The sequence below is a fragment of the Aedes albopictus genome, chromosome 1 (genome assembly GCF_035046485.1).
Source record: "Aedes albopictus strain Foshan chromosome 1, AalbF5, whole genome shotgun sequence".
NCBI lineage: Eukaryota > Metazoa > Arthropoda > Insecta > Diptera > Culicidae > Aedes > Aedes albopictus.
This window is the reverse complement of record NC_085136.1, coordinates 92,372,768-92,392,843: the sequence shown is the minus strand read 5'-3', so window position 1 is coordinate 92,392,843 and position 20,076 is coordinate 92,372,768. Positions and strand designations below refer to the sequence as shown.

Genomic DNA, 20,076 nt, shown 5'->3' with positions numbered 1-20,076 from the left:
AACAGCTCAACATCCACCGCTTCAAAGTACTGGCCCGCTTCGGCCTGATGCACATCGTGGCTACGAACGTATGCGTCTGGATCCGTACCCTGGTGCTGGAATCGCTAAAAGAGATCACTGCCTACCACCAACGTCGCGGTCCGGAACCAGAAGACAACGCCATCCTGGAGAACATCCGCCAGCATACCCTGAAGAACGCCGGAATGGTCATGGGGACCGAACTGGGGCCACGTGAGGACACCGAGTGGGAACCTATCAGCGTGAATCTGAACGCCCACGAGGACCTCTCTCAGGAGAGCAGCGTCCTATCCAAAATGGTACAGAACACCGCCAAAACCCTGGTGGAGGCATTTACCACGGCCCGTGCAATGACCACATCTTCCTCGTCTACAACCTCCATCAGTACTACCACCACTACGACCACCGCGGAACCCGTCACATCCACCATATCAACAACCGCGGCGAACCTGTTCGAACGTCTGCGCGACATCGTAGTAACTGAAAGTTCGACCAGCTCTTCAACAGCAGAGACGGCCGATTTCGACTCGTTCACCACCCCCTCGACAACGACCTCAACCGAAGGGCCCGCCTTCCTCGATCACTTCGTCGATCACGTCGACTACATGCAGCGGAACAACAGCCTCGAACAGACGTACGAATCGTTGGAGAACCTGTTCCCGCAGGCGTTCGTGGCCGCTTCGACGGCCGTATCCGCCAGCAACGGGACCGCCGTGAGCTGCGGTCGCGTCAACATCATGGGAACCATCGTGCAGGACTCGGCCCCCTATCTGTATCCGTTCATCATCGAGTACTCGCTGATCGGTGCTGCCGTGATCTACGTCATGTGGAAGCACATTGGACGCTACCCGAAGTGAGTGGCCCTAGGCGATCCGACGTAGTCATGTCGACGCCAACAGTTTGATTTTCTTGTTCTACTTCCATAGGTTCACCAACGAAGAGGATCTGGAGCACCGATTGGAGGTTATGTTGTCGCGCCGTGCCGTCGTGATGGCCCAGCAGGCTCGTACCGGACGGGTGGATTGCGTGGGTGCATCGAAGGGACTGTTCTTTGGACTGCTGTTGCTGGTTGGATCGTTGATTTGTCTGATTTTGTTCTTCGTGCTGGTCAGACATCCGCAGCTTTCGCTGCTCGCGATCTACCTGGGCGACGCTTCGCACTGTATTCTGATGGTTCTGGCCGTTTTCGCTATCATCATTGGATTCATTCGGTAAGTGCTGTAAATTCACAGCGGATAAACTGCTTTTGAACTTTCTAGAAATAATGATGAAAACTCTAACATTGAGACTTCAACGGAACAAACTGAAATAGAGAACAAAGTTTTAGGAAGTTTTGACGAAAGAATAATATTTTTAAGATCCTGGGAGGAGCCCTATAAAAACTCTTGAAGGAATTTCTAGAGGAACTCCCGTAAAAATATCTAGATTCCTAGCATTTTCTTGAAGAAATTCCTTTAGAAATTCTTGGAGGAAATCTCAGAGGAATTGCTGGAAAAATTCCCAGACGAAATCTAGGAGAAATTCACAGAGGAATTCCTGGAGAAACTACTGGAGGAAATCCCAGACGAATTCCTGAAGGAATTCCAAGGCGAATTCCTAAAGAAATTCCTGGAGGGATTCTCAGATAAATTCCTGGGGGAATCCCTTGAGAAGATCCCTGAGGAACTCAAAGAGGAATTCCTGGAGAGATTCTCAGATGAATTCCCAAAGGAATTTTCAGAGGAATTCCCAAAGAAATTTCTGGAGTCATTCCCAGAGGAATTACTGGAGGAAATCGCAGAGGAATTCCTAGAGTAATCTCTTGAGAAATTCTGTGAGGAATTTCTTGAGGAATTCCCAGAGGAACTCTCAGAGAAATTCCCGGAGGAATTCCCGGAGGAATTCGCAGTGGAATTCCCAGAGGAATTCTCGGAGGAATTTCCAGAGGAATTCTCAGGGAAATTACCAGATAAATTTCTGGAGGAAATCCCAGAGGAATTGCTGAAGGAATTTCCAGAGGAATTGCTGAAGGAATTTCCAGAGGAATTCCTAGAGGAATTCCTGGAGGAATTTCCAGAATTCGTGGAAGAATTTCCAGCAGTATTCCTAGAGGAATTCTTGGAGGAATTTCCAGAGGAATTCCTGGAGGAATTTCCAGAGGAATTCCTGGGAAATTTCCAGAGGAATTCTTGGAGAAATTTCCAGAGGAATTCCTGGAGGATTTTCCAGAGGAATTCCTGGAGGATTTTCCAGAGGAATTCCTGGAGGATTTTCCAGAGGAATTCCTGGACGAATTTCCAGAGAAAGATAAATTTCTGGAGGAATTCCCAGAGGAATTGCTGGAGGAATTTCCAGAAATTTCTTGAGAAATTTCCGGATGAATTCCTGGCGGATTTTCCAGCGTAATTAACAGAGCACTTTCCAGAGGAATTCCTGGAGGAATTTCCGGAGGAATTCCTGGACAAATTTCCAGAGGAATTCCTGGAGGAATTTCCAGAGAAATTTTTTGGAGGAATTCCCAGAGAAGTTCCCACAGGAATTTCAGAGGAATTCCCAAAGGAATTCCAGAGGAATTCCTGGAGGAATTTCCAGAGGAATTCCTGTAGGAATTCACAGAGGAATGCCAGGAGGAATTCACAGAGGAATTCCAGGAGCAATTTCCAGTGGAATTCCGGGTGGAATTCCCAGAGGAATTCCAGGAGGATTTCCCAGAGGAATTCCCAGAGGAATTCCCAGAGGAATTCCAGGAGGAATTCCCAGAGGAATTCCAGGAGGAATTCCCAGAGGAATTCCAGGAGGAATTCCCAGAGGAATTCCTGAAGGAATTTCAGAGGAATTCGCAGAGGAATTCCAGAGGAATTCCCAGAGGAATTCAAGGAGGAATTCTCAGAGGAATTCCAGGTTGAATTCCCAGAAGAACTCCAGGTAGAATTCCCAGAGGAATTCCACGAGGAATTCCCAGAGGAATTCCAGGAGGAATTCCCAGAGGAATTCCAGGAGGAATTCCAGAGGAATTTCAGAGGAATTCCAGAAGAACTCGAGAGGAATTCCAGAAGTAATTCCCAGAGGAATTCCCAGAGGAATTCCCAGAGGAATCCCTGTAGGAATTCCCAGAGGAATCCCTGGAGGAATTCCCAGAGGAATCCCTGGAGAAATTCCCAGAGGAATCCCTGTAGGAATTCCCAGAGGAATCCCTGGAGGAATTCCCAGAGGAATCCCTGGAGGAATTCCCAGAGGAATCCCTGGAGGAATTCCCAGAGGAATCCCTGGAGGAATTCCCAGAGGAATCCCTGGAGGAATTCCCAGAGGAATCCCTGGAGGAATTCCCAGAGGAATCCCTGGAGGAATTCCCAGAGGAATCCCTGGAGGAATTCCCAGAGGAATCCCTGGAGGAATTCCCAGAGGAATCCCTGGAGGAATTCCCAGAGGAATCCCTGTAGGAATTCCCAGAGGAATCCCTGGAGGAATTCCCAGAGGAATCCCTGGAGGAATTCCCAGAGAAATTCCGGGAGAAATTCCCAGATTAATTCCAGGAGAAATTCCCAGAGGAATTCCATGAGAAATTCCCAGAGAAATTCCAGGAGGAATTCCCAGAGGAATTCCAGGAGGAATTCCCAGAGGAATTCCAGGAGGAATTCCCAGAGGAATTCCAGGAGGAATTCCCAGAGAAATTCCAGGAGGAATTTCCAGAGGAATTCCAGAGGAAGTCCAGAGTAATTTTCAGAGGAATTCCAGAGGAACTCCCAGAGGAATTCCAGAGGAATTCCCAGAGGAATTTCCAGAGGAATTCCTGAGGAATTCCCAGAGGAATTCCCAGAGGAATTTCAGAGGAATTCCCAGAGGAATTCCAGAGGAATTCCCACAGAAATCCCACAGGAATTCCAGAGGAATTCCCAGAGGACTTCTAGGAGGAATTCCAAGAGGATTTCTAGGAGGAATTCCAAGAGGAATTCTAGGAGGAATTCTAGAAGGAATTCCAGGAGGAATTATAGGAGGAATTCCAGGAGAAATTCCAGGAGGAATTCCAGGAGGAATTCCAGGAGGAATTCGCAGAGGAATTCCAGGAGGAATTTCCAGAGCAATTCCAGGAGGAATTCCCGGAGAAATTCCCAGAGGAATTCCAAAGGAATTTCTAGAGGAATTCCAGAGGAATTTCTAGAGGCATTCCTAGAGGAATTTCCAGAGGAATTTCCAGAGGAATTTCAGAGGATTCCCAGAGGAATTGCAGAGAAATTTCCATAGGAATTCCAGAGGAATTCCTAGAGGAATTGCAGAGAAATTTCCAGAGGAATTCCAGAGGATTTCCCACAGGAATTCCAGATGTATTCCAGGAGAAATTCCTGGAGGAATTCCAGAGGAATTCCTGAAGGAATTCCAGAGGAATCCCCGGAGGAATTCCCAGAGGAATTGCTGGAGGAATTTCCAGAAATTTCTTGAGAAATTTCCGGATGAATTCCTGGCGGATTTTCCAGCGTAATTAACAGAGCACTTTCCAGAGGAATTCCTGGAGGAATTTCCGGAGGAATTCCTGGACAAATTTCCAGAGGAATTCCTGGAGGAATTTCCAGAGAAATTTTTTGGAGGAATTCCCAGAGAAGTTCCCACAGGAATTTCAGAGGAATTCCCAAAGGAATTCCAGAGGAATTCCTGGAGGAATTTCCAGAGGAATTCCTGTAGGAATTCACAGAGGAATGCCAGGAGGAATTCACAGAGGAATTCCAGGAGCAATTTCCAGTGGAATTCCGGGTGGAATTCCCAGAGGAATTCCAGGAGGATTTCCCAGAGGAATTCCCAGAGGAATTCCCAGAGGAATTCCAGGAGGAATTCCCAGAGGAATTCCAGGAGGAATTCCCAGAGGAATTCCAGGAGGAATTTCCAGTGGAATTCCGGGTGGAATTCCCAGAGGAATTCCAGGAGGAATTCCCAGAGGAATTCCAGGAGGAATTCCCAGAGGAATTCCTGAAGGAATTTCAGAGGAATTCGCAGAGGAATTCCAGAGGAATTCCCAGAGGAATTCAAGGAGGAATTCTCAGAGGAATTCCAGGTTGAATTCCCAGAAGAACTCCAGGTAGAATTCCCAGAGGAATTCCACGAGGAATTCCCAGAGGAATTCCAGGAGGAATTCCCAGAGGAATTCCAGGAGGAATTCCAGAGGAATTTCAGAGGAATTCCAGAAGAACTCGAGAGGAATTCCAGAAGTAATTCCCAGAGGAATCCCTGGAGGAATTCCCAGAGGAATCCCTGGAGAAATTCCCAGAGGAATCCCTGTAGGAATTCCCAGAGGAATCCCTGGAGGAATTCCCAGAGGAATCCCTGGAGGAATTCCCAGAGGAATCCCTGGAGGAATTCCCAGAGGAATCCCTGGAGGAATTCCCAGAGGAATCCCTGGAGGAATTCCCAGAGGAATCCCTGGAGGAATTCCCAGAGGAATCCCTGGAGGAATTCCCAGAGGAATCCCTGGAGGAATTCCCAGAGGAATCCCTGGAGGAATTCCCAGAGGAATCCCTGGAGGAATTCCCAGAGGAATCCCTGGAGGAATTCCCAGAGGAATCCCTGTAGGAATTCCCAGAGGAATCCCTGGAGGAATTCCCAGAGGAATCCCTGGAGGAATTCCCAGAGAAATTCCGGGAGAAATTCCCAGATTAATTCCAGGAGAAATTCCCAGAGGAATTCCATGAGAAATTCCCAGAGAAATTCCAGGAGGAATTCCCAGAGGAATTCCAGGAGGAATTCCCAGAGGAATTCCAGGAGGAATTCCCAGAGGAATTCCAGGAGGAATTCCCAGAGAAATTCCAGGAGGAATTTCCAGAGGAATTCCAGAGGAAGTCCAGAGTAATTTTCAGAGGAATTCCAGAGGAACTCCCAGAGGAATTCCAGAGGAATTCCCAGAGGAATTTCCAGAGGAATTCCTGAGGAATTCCCAGAGGAATTCCCAGAGGAATTTCAGAGGAATTCCCAGAGGAATTCCAGAGGAATTCCCACAGAAATCCCACAGGAATTCCAGAGGAATTCCCAGAGGACTTCTAGGAGGAATTCCAAGAGGATTTCTAGGAGGAATTCCAAGAGGAATTCTAGGAGGAATTCTAGAAGGAATTCCAGGAGGAATTATAGGAGGAATTCCAGGAGAAATTCCAGGAGGAATTCCAGGAGGAATTCCAGGAGGAATTCGCAGAGGAATTCCAGGAGGAATTTCCAGAGCAATTCCAGGAGGAATTCCCGGAGAAATTCCCAGAGGAATTCCAAAGGAATTTCTAGAGGAATTCCAGAGGAATTTCTAGAGGCATTCCTAGAGGAATTTCCAGAGGAATTTCCAGAGGAATTTCAGAGGATTCCCAGAGGAATTGCAGAGAAATTTCCATAGGAATTCCAGAGGAATTCCTAGAGGAATTGCAGAGAAATTTCCAGAGGAATTCCAGAGGATTTCCCACAGGAATTCCAGATGTATTCCAGGAGAAATTCCTGGAGGAATTCCAGAGGAATTCCTGAAGGAATTCCAGAGGAATCCCCGGAGGAATTCCCAGAGGAATTTCCAGAGGAATTCCCAGAGGAATTCCCAGAGGAATTCCCAGAGGAATTTCCAGAGGAATTCCCAGAGAAATTTCTAGAGGAATTCTTAGAGAAATTTCCAGAGGAATTTCCAGAGGAATTCCAGAGGAATTCCCAGAGAAATTCCAGAGAAATTCCCAGAGGAATTGCAGAGTAATTCCAGAGGAATTCCAGAGGAATTCCCAGAGGAATTCCAGAGGAATTCCCAGATGAATTCCAGAGGAATAATCAGAGGAATAATCAGAGGAATTCCAGAGGAATTCTCAGAGGAATTCCAGAAGAATTCCCAGAGGAATTCCAGAGAAAACCCCAGAGGAATTCCAGAAGAATTCCCAGAGGAATTCCAGAGCAAGGAATTCCAGAGCAAGGAATTCCAGAGCAAGGAATTCCAGAGCAAGGAATTCCAGAGGAATTCCCTGAGGAATTCCAGAGCAAGGAATTCCAGAGCAAGGAATTCCAGAGGAATTCCCAGAGGAATTACAGAGGAATTCCCAGAGGAATTCCAGAGGAATTTTCAGAGGAATACCAGAGGCATTCCCAGAGGAAATCCAGAGGCATTCCCAGAGGAATTCCCAGAGGAATTGTCAGAGGAATTGCCAGATGAATTCTCAGAGGAATTCCCAGAAGATTTCCAGAGGAATTCTAGGAGGAATTCCCAGAGAAATGGCCAACGCCATTCCTGGAAGAGTTCCCAAAGTAATTCCCTGTAGAATTTTCAAAGAAAATTTCCAGAGGAATTCCTCAGGAATTCCCAGAGGAATTCCAGAGGAATTCCCAGATGAATTCCCAGAGGAATTCCCAGATGAATTCTCAGAGGAATTCTCAGAAGAATTCCAGAGGAATTCCCAGAAGAATTCCAGAGGAATTCCCAGAAGAATTCCAGAGGAATTCCCAGAAGAATTCCAGGAGGAATTCCCAGAGGAATTCCAGGAGAAATTCCCAGAAGTATTCTAGAAGGAATTCCCAGAGGAATTCCAGGAGGAATTCCCAGAGAAATTGCCAACGCCATTCCTGGAAGATTTCCCAAAATAATTCCCTGTAAAATTTTCAAAGAAAATTTCCAGAGGAATTCTCAGAGGAATTCCTTGAGGAATTCCAGGAGGAATTTCAGGAGGAATCCAGAAGAATTCCAGGAGGAATTTCCAGATGAATTCCAGGAGGAATTCCCAGAGAAATTCCAAAAGGAATTCCTAGAGGAATTCCTGGAGAAACTCCCGGACGGGATTCTCGGAGAAACTCCCGTACGAGATTCCTGGAAGAACTCCCGCGCGGTATTCTAAGAGGAACTCCCGGAGAGTTTTCCAAAGGAATTCCTGGAGAAATTCCATGAGGAGCTCCTGCTGAAATCCCAAAAAGTACACCTCCCGGAGGAATTCCTTAAGGAACTCGCGGAGGGATTCCTAGAGGATCGCGTGAAGGGTTTCCTAATGAAACTCCAAGAAAATTTCTTACAGGATTAGTTTCACGGGACTTCACGGCTGATCCCGTTGCAGAGGCGTTCCAGGGGCTTCAAGAGCGCTCTGTGAAGCCTATGGAGCGTTGCAAGGGGTTTGAGTTGCTTTTGAGATTTCGGGGTGTCATTCAGGGGCTTACAGGGCGTCAAATGCATATCAGGAAGCTTCTGGGGGTTTCAAGGCCGTTACTGGGAAGTTCTAGAATCTAGAGGATCTCAAGTGTTCCAAGAGCGTTCTAAGGAGTTTAATTGGCGCTACAGGGAGTTTCAAGGTATTTCAAGGGCGTTCTGTGTGGTTTTCGGGGTATTCCAAGAAATCTCAACTAATTTCAAAGGCGTTCTATGGAGTATCAGAAGCGTTCCTATGAGGTTTCAAAGACGTTCCAGGAGTGGTTTCAGGATCGTCCCAAGGGTGCTCTATTGACTTCAGGAGCACTCTAGGAAGTTTTAGGAGCGTAACAAGGGGTTTGAGTTTGTTTCAGGGCGTTCCTTGGGTAATTCAGTGCGTATCAGAGAGCTTCAGGGGGTTTCAAGGGCGTTACTGGGATTTTCATGGCGTTTAAGAGGACTTCAGGAGTTATAAAAGCGTTCCAAAAGGGCTTCATGGAGTTCAGTGGTTTCAGGGGACCTCCGGAGGTTTTTAGGCCGTTCCAGGAGGTTTCAGAGACGTTCCAGAGAGTTTCAAGGGACATCATGGGCGTTCCAGTCAGTCTAAACTGATTTCAAGTGCGTTTTTTGGAATTTAAATGATTTCCAAAGAGTTTCAAGTGTTCAACGAGTGGTCTAGGGCTTCGGAGCGCTTTAGGAAGTTGTGGGACAGTTTGTTTCAGTTTGTTTCAGTCAGACAGTTGTTTGTCTGACTTTGTTTCGGGGCGTTTAGAGAGCAATTCGTTATGGTTTAGGGGGTGTCATATGTCAATCAGGGGGTTTCAAAGGTGCTCCAGGGGTTTCGTGGACGTTTTCATGGGAAATTCATAGGGTTTCACTTGGTTCTAGGAGTTTCCTGGGCCGTTTTAGATGTGTTTCCAGGGGGTTCCAAGGATTTTAGGGGCGTGCGTCCCAATGATTTTCAATAAGTTTCAAGGGCGTTCCAGGGAGAGTTCCAGGAATTGTAGTGTATTTCAATGCTGATTCAGTCAGTGGTGTTCCAGGGAGCTTGAGTGAGTTTAGGATCGTTCCAGGGGCGTTCTAAGGGTTTCAGAAGCACTCTAGAAAGTTTGAGGAGCATTACAAGGGGTTTGAGTTGGTGTCAGGGCGTTCCGTGGGTAATTCAGTGCGTATCAAGAAGTTTCAGGGGTTTTTAAAGTGTAACTGGAAATTTTATGGCGTTCTAGAGGACATCAGGGGATCTAGGAGCGTTCCAAGGGGTTTCAATGAGTTTCAGGGGAGCCTCCGGGAAGTTTCTAGGACGTAGAGAGTTTCAAGGGTTATCATGGGCGTTCCAGGGACTCAAAACTAATTTCGAGGTCGTTTTTGGAGATTTAGATGATTTTCAAAAGATTTCATGGGCTTTCAAGGGGTGTTCTATGGGTTTCAAGAGCGCTTCAGGAAGTTTTCGTGGTTGTTTTATGGAAAATTCAAAGGGTTCCAGTTGCTTTTAGGAGTTTTCCGGGCCGTTTCAGAGGTGTTTCCAGGAGGTTCCAGGGAGTTTCAAGGGGTTCCATAAGGTTTCAGAACGCTCTGAAATCACCTTTAATACCTAAAAATGCTTTGAAACCCTTGGAACTTCCTCTCAAACTCCACCCCCCTAAAATACTCTGACTAATTTTACAAATTAGTCTGAACTTAAAAGAAACTTGGTACTTTACAGCTTTAAATCCCAGGAAAGTGTTGATTATTTCAAATCATTGCCAACGTTTCGATCCGGAGGGTGGGATCCTAATCAGAGTTCGATAAGAATCAGCTTGCAAATCACTTCTGTCCTTGCACTCTGATGGGAATTACGTGATTTTAGTAGGAAAAGGAATACTTACCCCACATCTTCCATCTTATCCACAGCGTCCAGAACCTGAAATTCCGCTGCGAGGAGCAGAGCAACCTGAACGACATCCTGCTACGTATCTCCGCCTTCGGTTTGTTCATCTACGCCACCTTCAGCGTAATTGCCGGCTCGCTCAACTTCCTGGACAGTGAACCCAACCTGCTCGTAATGGTCACCGGCATCGTTGCCATCCTGCAGGTCGTCCTGCAGCTGCTGTTCATCGCGGATGTTTCGCGCCGTCGCGTCCACCTGCCGGAGCACGATCGCGTCAAACCGGGCCGTCAGATTGTCACATTCCTGCTGATTTGCAACGTTTCCATGTTCGCCATCTACACCTTCGAGGCGCAGAAGGTCTTCGCCAATCCGGTGAGTTGGGTCGAAGTTTACAAGGGAAATTGAGAGAAGTAACCACGGTGTTCTCGTTTCTTAAACAGGTTCAATTGGACTTCTACGGTTTCATCGCTTGGTCGTTGATCCAGCGCGTCACCCTGCCGCTGTGCATCTTCCATCGATTCCACAGTGCCGTCACGCTAGCCGAAGTCTGGAAGACGACGTACAAGGCCCGACTGGAGTAAGCCGACAGGCCGAAGTAGGCGAAGCATGGCGAGAAAACGCACAGCTCTATCGCATCGTAGCAAGTCGTGGAGAGATCGCGGCGGCGACGACGGGCACTCACTCATAAACACACACACACACTCTCTCTCTTCCTCTCTCATAACACATACTAGAAGTAACGGAAACGAAATCACCCGAGCGCGAAAGCACCCGAATGAGTTGACGACAACGGTAGGAAGGAGTTGGTATCTCTTTAGTTGGCAATGTGTGTACAAGAGTGAGTGCTGCTTTGTGTTTTTAGAGTGGAGTTTTGTGACGGGAGAACGACGATTTTTTCGCTAGGTTTTGTTTGATCATAGTGATTCAAAGTGGTTCGTGTAACTTATTAAGTTCGTTTGGTTTGCTAAAGCTAGTGAACATATTTGTGCGTTTATTGAAAGTGTATATGAGTCAAGTATTTATTTATCGTGTAATAATTCTGTAAACAAAACAGATGAATGTAAGTTTTTCCAATGAGTTCTTAAACGAAAACAGAAAACTAGTAAAGAAGTGAGACCCCTTCAGCTGCTCGCAAGAGAAAATAGATACAAGTTTGAGCCATACTTTCATCAAGTTGTAATAGAGTGTATCGTAAACATACCAATTTAAACAAAACACAAACACGTAAAATCCCTTTAGAAGAAATCGTATATTGGTAGTTATAAAATTTGAAAATTTTACTCAGAATATAAACAGCATACACACATTTTCACTCATTACAGAAGAGTAAGAATTATTAAAAAAGCGAAAAGGAAAACAAACCGTAAAAAAATCTTAGCAGTTCAGATCCCCCAGTCGGATAGGCATCCATCAAAAGGGCGATCCGACCGGGATCTTGTTCAAATCTATGTGTAGTTGTTAGATTAGTAACATGTCACATATTTATACCGGAGCAGAGCAAATCCACATGGAGACCGAGCAAGAAAGCTGGAAATTTCTAGGAGAAGTTTGGCGAACGGGACAGAAACAAATGCAAGACATTAAAAGGCAACGACAAAGTAATACGGCGTAGCGGAAATCATTCGTTTTTATTAATCAGTGAGGATCGTAAGAAAAATTTGCCCACCATATTTACAAAACAAAGTATTGACATTGACGAGAAACGATCAATTAAATTGTTGACAATGTAACCACACAGGAACTGTCATGCATTTCGGTTTGCTCATTTGTAAATATTTCCCTCCGTTTTCAGTCCAAATCGCAGTGCAATTGTGTTTCATTTATCGTAAGTTAGTATATAATCTGTAAGCAAATTGTTGACACACGTCAAACCGATCCGACGGCAAACGTCACTCACGATCTTTTATTATCGCGAAGGAAAACATTTATTCGACCTATATAGAACACTCACACATACTAACACTCACTTACTTATCGAGGACCAGAGTCTCGTTTTTGGGATACTTTTTTCTTTATTGGAAACTCGTTGATTTTTCGATGCTAGTCTTAGAAACCGGTGAAATTTTTGTATTTGAAAACAAAAAAAATCTGATATAAGAGTAATAAAGAAAGAAATAAACTTTTTAAAAACTAACATTTAGAACTGAAATCGAACGGCCAAACTGAACCTGTCGAAGGTATACCTAGACGAATACCATTCCATCAGCTCAAAACCAGTAGAAAATTGAACGCAACTCAAAATTCAATGTTTAGAACGGCAAACAAGAAAAACTGAAGCCCTCATACACATCCACGAGCGTGCGTGTGTTTGTAGAACAATCTGTGCATCCAAATTCCAAGCTCAGTAACGATCAAGTATAACTTACACTTAGAAAACATTTAGCGACCGGACCGAATCTGCTCGCACCGAAAAGGAACCGGGAACGTTTACACAACACTGCCGAATTTTAAGAACAAACTCTCACTCACACAACCGAAATCCAAACAACACCCAGTAACCCACTCACACAAACATAAGCACGCGACAAAACAGATTCGAATGCAAGCAGTGCAACCAGGTGTGTGAAATCTCATAAACGGCAAACAAATAATCAAAATTCATAATCCCTTGCAAGTACCATTTGGAAACCAAACTAATCGATACCGGTGTTTAAACGTGAAATGTCTAACTACACGGAACGGATTGCAACTGTTCTGACAGGTAAACGATAAGAAAACGATAAGAACGACGGAAACTCGGCTAGCTTGGAGCGAAACAATTCAAAACAAACATATAGGTTTTTCTACTGTTTTTGATCGAAAATTGTGAAATTCTATTTTTGTATTCTTGTTCGCAAATTGGACCTTTTCGAATGTAGGCAGGGCAAAAGCGAATCGATATAGCGCAAGCGGTGTTGAATTTTTCGATAGTCGATACGTTGTTTTCGGTATAACTTACACACGTAATTCAAATGGTACAATAAAACACACACAGATACGAATGTAACGATTCATAGGTTGTTTTTTTTTCTACACATACCAAAACAGAAGAGTACGAAGTTGTGTTCGATTGTTCCGTTTTGAATTGGAGATCCGAAGAAAACACTGGCATCCTCTATCTCTCACGCATACACAAATACATACAGGCCACACCCTTAAACAAGAAACCAAAACAGAACAGAAGAGAAAAGAGCGATAGTCAGCAGCACTAGTCTAATAGTCGAAAGCGCGAAAGTCGAAATAAAAGAAAAGAGCGGCAGTAGAAAAGAACTCGATTTGAAATCGTATCAGATCAGAATAGAGCAGAACAGAACCGAAAGAGAAAAAAATGCATAAACCTATTTGTAATGAACTTATTCTGAAATACAACAAGAAATGAAAAACCAATGATATGTCTCAATTTGATTGTACAAAAATAAAATCAAGCAAACCGGCGAAGCGAAGCAAACGAGAAGTATGCAGCTGATGCAGGATCAAAACGGTCATTAACAAATAAAGAGAGAAAAATCGTGCAAAATGGTGTGGGTGATGGCGTTTTTCTGATGTTTTTCGAAATCCTTACCATTGCATTTTTCCCAATGTTCATGTTCTTTATTTTTGATTAACACCATTGAAAAACAAGTGCAAAGATTTACATGGAAATCCTCGAAGCTCAACTGTATACTATAATCTAAAGTAGGGGATTGATATTCTGCCATACGAGATTGCCCTAAAACGCATTGCAATGGAAAATCAGCAACAGAATCATACGAAACTAGGCAAATGGCAACGACTTCAGCGAACACAAAAGACTTGCGATTGGAAATTCGGTACGTAGAACTGCCGATCTCTCATCTTCACTGTGAGCACCCGCATACTCGCGATCTACTGAAGGACCGCGGGTTCGGTATCGTAGCGCTGCAGGAGGTGTGTTGGACAGGATCCATGGTGCGAACGTTTAGAGGGTATCATACCATCTACCAGAGCTGCGGCAACACACTCGAGCTGGGAACAGTTTCCATCGTGATGGGTGATATGCAGAGGTGCGTGATCGGTTGGTGGCCGATCGACGAAAGAATGTACAGGTTGAGGATCAGGCCCCTCTAGAGGACTGCTGAAGTACAGTGAAAGCAGCCATCAACGACGCAGCCGAGAGCACCATCGGGTACGTGGAACGGAATCGACGGAACAAATGGTTCGACGAAGAGTGCAGAACGATTTTGGAGGAGAAGAACGCGGCGAGGGCGGTAATGCTGCAGCAAGGGACTCGACAGAACGTGGAACGTTATAAACAGAAGCGGAAACAGCAGACCCGCCTCTTTCGGGAGAAAAAGCGCCGCCTGGAAGAAGCGAAGTGTGATGAAATGGAACTGCTGTGCCGTTCCCAAGAAACACGGAAGTTACACTCATTGCACAATTATGGGTCACACACAATTATTAGTCAGTTTTCACTTTAATAGATAAATACTAATTAATTGCAAGCTTTTGTTAGCCATTATCATTTTTCGTTCATAAGTTGATTTGTTTTGTGCCATTATACGTATCGCACACGGGCTTATACCTCAAAACATACATAATTTCGATATTTTTTTGTTCGGCGCAAAACCATATGTCAAAGTACCGCTTCGATTGTGAATATCGGAAAGTGCGTGCGCTGCTTTCGTAAGCTCTGTAAAAGCGTGCTTCAGTGATTTTCAAGTGCAAATTGGTATCGTCACCAGAACAAAGGTATAATTAACGTTCTAAATCTATAAATTCATGTAACTGCAGCTAATTAAAGCTTATTTCTGGCAAAATTTAAGTGACTCATTATTGTGCCAAGGAACACCGAAAATCACACAATTATGGGTCACTTTTTGTGCAGCATAATATTGACAGTTCTGCGTACATGGGCATTGCATACTTTTAGGCGTTTATCGGTAGTTGTGTTGAAGATTTTGTCCCAATTTTGAAAAATTGATTCCAAATCGTGAAAACACGCTTCGTTAAGAGGTTTGAGACCAGTTTTAGATTCTACTTTAGTTGATCTATCGAGAATAAGTGATCAATCAGTGAAAAAAATAGACAAAACATTATTGTTGAGCCGATTCCTCTTGAGTGACCCATAATAGGCAACAAATTGATCCATAATTGTTACACAGCCAATTTTGACCCATTATTGTGGTTTTCATTATTCATCAACATTTTAGTAATTTTCACCATCTAAAGTAAATTTTACAAGCAAATTTTTATATAAAACAATAAAAAGGAGTTTCAATGAAGAGAATATAAAATAAAAATAATGAAAGTGTTATTTTTGTATGTAAAACAATTCATATAAAGAAACGATTGTTCCTTGAGTGACCCACAATTGTGCAATGAGTGTACCAGAAGCTCAACCCATCCGGAAAAGGCTTCGTGCCGCAAGGCGAAATCTGCAGGGATAAAGATGGAGGCCTCTGGACGGACGGACGTGAGGTGATCCAAAGGTGGAAGCAGCACTTCGATCCGCACCTGAATGGCGTGGAGAACGTAGGCACGGGAGATCGCGGCAACGGAGGAAACGACGACGCCGGTGCAGCGAAGGATGGAAATGAAACAACTCTCACGCTGATGGAAGTAAAAGATGACATTCACCAGCTCAAAACCAACAAAGCCGCTGGTAAGGATGGTATCGCAGCTGCATTCATCAAGATTGGCCCAGAAAAGTTGGTCACCTGTCTGCATCGGCTGATAGTCACGATCTGGGAAACCGAACAGCTTCCGGAGGAGTGGAAGGAAGGGGTAATCTGCCCCATTCACAAGAAAGGCGACCATTTGGAATGTGAGAACTTCAGGGCGATCACTATTTTGAATGCTGCCTACAAAGTGCTATCCCAGATTATCTTCCGTCGTCTGTCACCTAAACTAATAAGTTCGTGGGAGGTAATCAAGCCGGATTCATCGACGGCCTGTCGACAACGGACCAGATCTTCACCGTACTGCAAATCCTCCAAAAATGCCGTGAATACCAGGTCCCAATGCATCACCTGTTCATCGACTTCAAAGCGGCCTACGACAGTATCGACCGCGCAGAGCTATGAAGAATCATGGACGAAAACTGCTTTCCTGGGAAGCTGACTAGACTGATTAAAGCAACGATGGACGTGTGCAAAACTGCGTAAGGGTTTCGGGTGAACTATCTAGTTCATTCGAATCTCGCCGGGGACCGCGATAAGGTGATGGACTCTCATGCCTACTCTTCAACATCGCTCTGGAAGGTGTGATGCGACGAGCCGAGCTCAACAGCCGGGGAACGATTTTCACAAAATCCGGTCAATTTGTGTGCTTTGCGAACGACATGGACATTATCGCCAGAACATTTGGAACGGTGGCAGACATGTACACCCGCCTGAAATGCGAAGCAGCAAAGGTCGGACTGGAGGTAAATGCCTTAAAAACAAAGTACATGCTGGTAGGCGGAACTGAACATGACCGGATCCGTCTGGATAGTTATGTTACGATTGGTGGAGATTCCTTCGAGATGGTGGAGGAATTTATCTCGGATCCTTACTGACTGCTGACAACAATGTGAGTTATGAAATTGGAAGGCGCATCATCAGAGGCAATCGTGCCTAATACGGGCTCCAGAAGAAACTGCGGTCGCAAAAGATTCACCCACGCACCAAATGCACCATGGAAAAAACGCTAATAAGACCGGTGGTTCTCTACGGGCACGAGATATGGACCATGTTCGAGGAGGACCAAAAACGAGCAATCGAAGTTTTCGAGCGACGCGTGCTAAGGACGATCTTTGGCGGTATGCAGGAGCACGGTGTGTGGCGGAGAAGGGAGAACCACAAGCTTGCTGCAGTTTACGGCGAACCCAGCATCCAGAAGGTGGCCAAAGCCGGAAGGATACGTTGCAATGCCGGACAGCAACCCTTCAAAGCTGGTATTTGCTACTAATCCGATTGGCACAAGAAAGCGTGGAGCGTCGAGAGCACGATGGGCGGGCCAGGTGAGCGTGACCTGGCGAGCATTGGGCGCGACCGAGGATGGAGAGCGGCAGCCACAAACCGAGTATTGTGGCGTACTATTGTTGATTATGTCTTGTCTTAAATGTGATGATGAACAAATAAATGTATGTATGTATGTATAAAGAGATGACCGAGACTTTCTCGGGTCTGGAAAAAAGTCTGGAGGTGGAGTTCTTGTTGCTATTTCGACAAAATTTAATTCTGAACTTCTACACTCTACAAAAAATAATGCATTTGAACATGTTTGGGTGAAACAATACATTGCAGGTGAAACTCATGTTTTTGCCTCTGTATATTTTTCCCCAGACCGCACTAACAAAAGCAGTTATGAACATTTCTTTGAAATTGCTGAAAACAATATTATCAGAACATCCACCGGAGGTTAAAGTTCACATTTATGGGGACTTTAACCAACGCAGCGCCGATTTTATCCATGACTCAGAAAATAACCAAATTCTACATCCAATCGTTGGTGAAAACGAAACATTGCAATTATTTTTTGACAGAACTGCTGGTTTATCTTTGAATCAAATTAATCATATAAAAAATCAACAAAACCCAACTAACAATCACTCATATAACAGGCACCATTATGACGAATTGATTCAGCATAATGTTGAATAACATTTGAATTATTTTCACGTACAACCTATGTTCGGGGTTTGTTCACACAAATTTGGAGAAGTTATAAAGCATCATGTTGGCACCAACTTAATTTTTTGTTGTTCAAAGCGTTTTACAAATGTACAAGAAAGTTGTTATTAAGCTTTGGCAAAAATGACAGAAATTAAATAAAATGCAAAAATGTTGAACTCTCACGAGAGTAATTATTTGCTCGCATGTTGAGAACACCTATTATGAAATAAGAATTACATATAAAATTACCTAAATCCGGATTAGAACTCGAGACCTGTCGATTGCCAGCCGCATGCCTTCCTATCATCGCCATCCTAGAGATGGTGAGATGCAGCACCCAAAGCAAAACATAATCTTCCCATGACTTAATAATGATCACTCTTGAACTTGTGTTCAGCAGTGGTGAATTAGCACAGCACGTGGTAATCAACTAAACAACGCCTTATACTTCAACAGCTGTTCAGCCCAAAGCACGTGTTTTCCATTCTGATTTCGCTGTCAGTATTTTTATCGCACGGTGAGAAAACTTGTATCGAATGCGGCCAAAAAGTGTTGGTCCTTATTGAAGATATTGTTTCCAGACGAACTAATTGCGATATGAATATATTTTTGTTTTTATTATTAAATATCGATCTTTGAAAATGTATGACAATATGTGGTGTGGTATGGTCTTGGACATGGTGCATTCACAGCATCTGTTCAGGTTATCTACTCATGCTCAGTCGAAGATGCGTTAAGTATTTTTTTTATTTATGCTTTTGTCATGGAATATTGATATTATGTTCAATAAATAGTGCATTAGGATGTTTAGGGATACTTGAAATGTGTCAATTGCTGAATGATGTTTGGTTATCTAGGTGACTGTGGGAACAATAAAGGGTGATACGGTCAAAATTTGGTCACACATCTTTTTTCATAACTTTAGACTGCGTACACCAAAACAGCTAATTTTTGGACTAGTAATGCTACATTATATGTAGCTTATACCATAAAATTTTCATCAAAATCGATTAAGTATTGGTTGATATATAGATAAAACCATCGACCTACCTTTTTAAAATTTTGTACAAAGGCGCTCCATAGTAAATTTTCGGAAATTTAAGGTCAGTAAAGCACAATTTTGATTATAGAACTACCAATACTGCTCCGATTTTTATCAAAATTTTACAGTGTAATACTATTATGAAAATACGTTCTTAGTAAAATTTTGAGCCATTTTGTATGAATACTTTCAAATTTGTAGCAGTTTGAATATGAAAAAAACTGACTGGGTGCCACTTAAGCTAATATAACTTTGTAACGGCTGGATCAAATTGAATGAAATTTTTACACAACATTTTGACATGCATACTTCACATACAGAAAAATTTTCATTGAAATCGGTTAAGTATTTCTGGCTCTATAAATAAAACAGTAAAAATGTGTTATTATTTGTGAAAAAAAAATTAAAATTGCAGATCTCAGGGTTCAACAATATCTCCGCAAATACTAGACCGATTTTGATGAAAATTTTATGGTACAAGCTACATATAATGGACCATTACTGATAAAAAAATCAGCTGTTTTGGTGTACGCAGTCTAAAGTTATGAAAAAAATGTATGACCAAAATTTGACTTGACTTGGCAAAATTTGACAAAATTTGACCACCTAAACAAATATAACTTTGTAATGCCTGGATTAAATTGAATGAAATTGTTACACAACATTTTGATATGTATACTTTACATACAGAAAAATTTTCATTGAAATTGGTTCAGTATTTCTGGCTCTATAAATAAAAGAGTAAAAATGTGTTCTTATTTTTTAATCCTCTTTGTACAACATTTTAAAATTGCAGTTTTCAGGATTCACAATATCTCCGCACATACTAAACCGATTTTGATGAAAATTTTATGATGTAAGCTACATATAATGTACCATTACTGGTCCAAAAATCAGCTGTTTTGGTGTACGCAGTCTCAAGTTATGAAACAAATTGTGTGACCAAATTTTGACCGTATCACCCTTTATTCAGTAAACACGACAGCACTGAAATATCAAATGCATCGATCCAAGCGTCTCGTATAATCGAACTGCTGCGGAAGATAAAAAATATAATAATCAAGGTACAAGATATCTTGTTACATACTAATAATGATAAATAAATGCCTCATTTTTACGTTGATCACGTCTCTTGGCACTCTATGTTAAACAACATAATTCAAATCTGTTTTATTTTATGTGATTCGTTTAAAATTTTGGTTCTTTAATAACTTGGTTGTCTAAACAGTATTAGCCATGATTTATCCCATAATCCGAACAAAGTTCCGAGTCAAACTATGACGGGCTGAAGGCGTTTATTTGACAAGTGAAAAGCACATTGTTCAGGAGCATATGCTTATCAATACATCAGCTTAATAAGATGCAGACAAATGTTTTGTTAAACTCTTTTATTAAGGAATCAATGCTTGTCGAATAAATTTCTTGTTAAACTTTTGAAAAGTGTTTTAATTTATCATTGTTGGTACCGATG

The 20,076-nt window shown here is 43.3% G+C and overlaps 1 protein-coding gene across 16 annotated transcripts in view; it reads left to right on the top strand.

Moving 5' to 3' along the window:
* The window catches only part of LOC109427367 (proton channel OtopLc), a 185,963-nt gene extending 172,540 nt beyond the window's left edge, over positions 1–13,423 (top strand). For all 16 annotated transcript variants that reach the window (XM_062845021.1, XM_062845020.1, XM_062845022.1 and 13 more), the window contains 4 exons: positions 6–871; positions 945–1,229; positions 9,995–10,343; positions 10,412–13,423. In XM_062845021.1, the coding sequence (XP_062701005.1) occupies positions 6–871; positions 945–1,229; positions 9,995–10,343; positions 10,412–10,552 (1,641 nt within the window). In that variant the 3' untranslated portion in view covers positions 10,553–13,423. The remainder of the gene's footprint in view (positions 1–5; positions 872–944; positions 1,230–9,994; positions 10,344–10,411) is intronic.
* Positions 13,424–20,076: the final 6,653 nt, after the last annotated feature.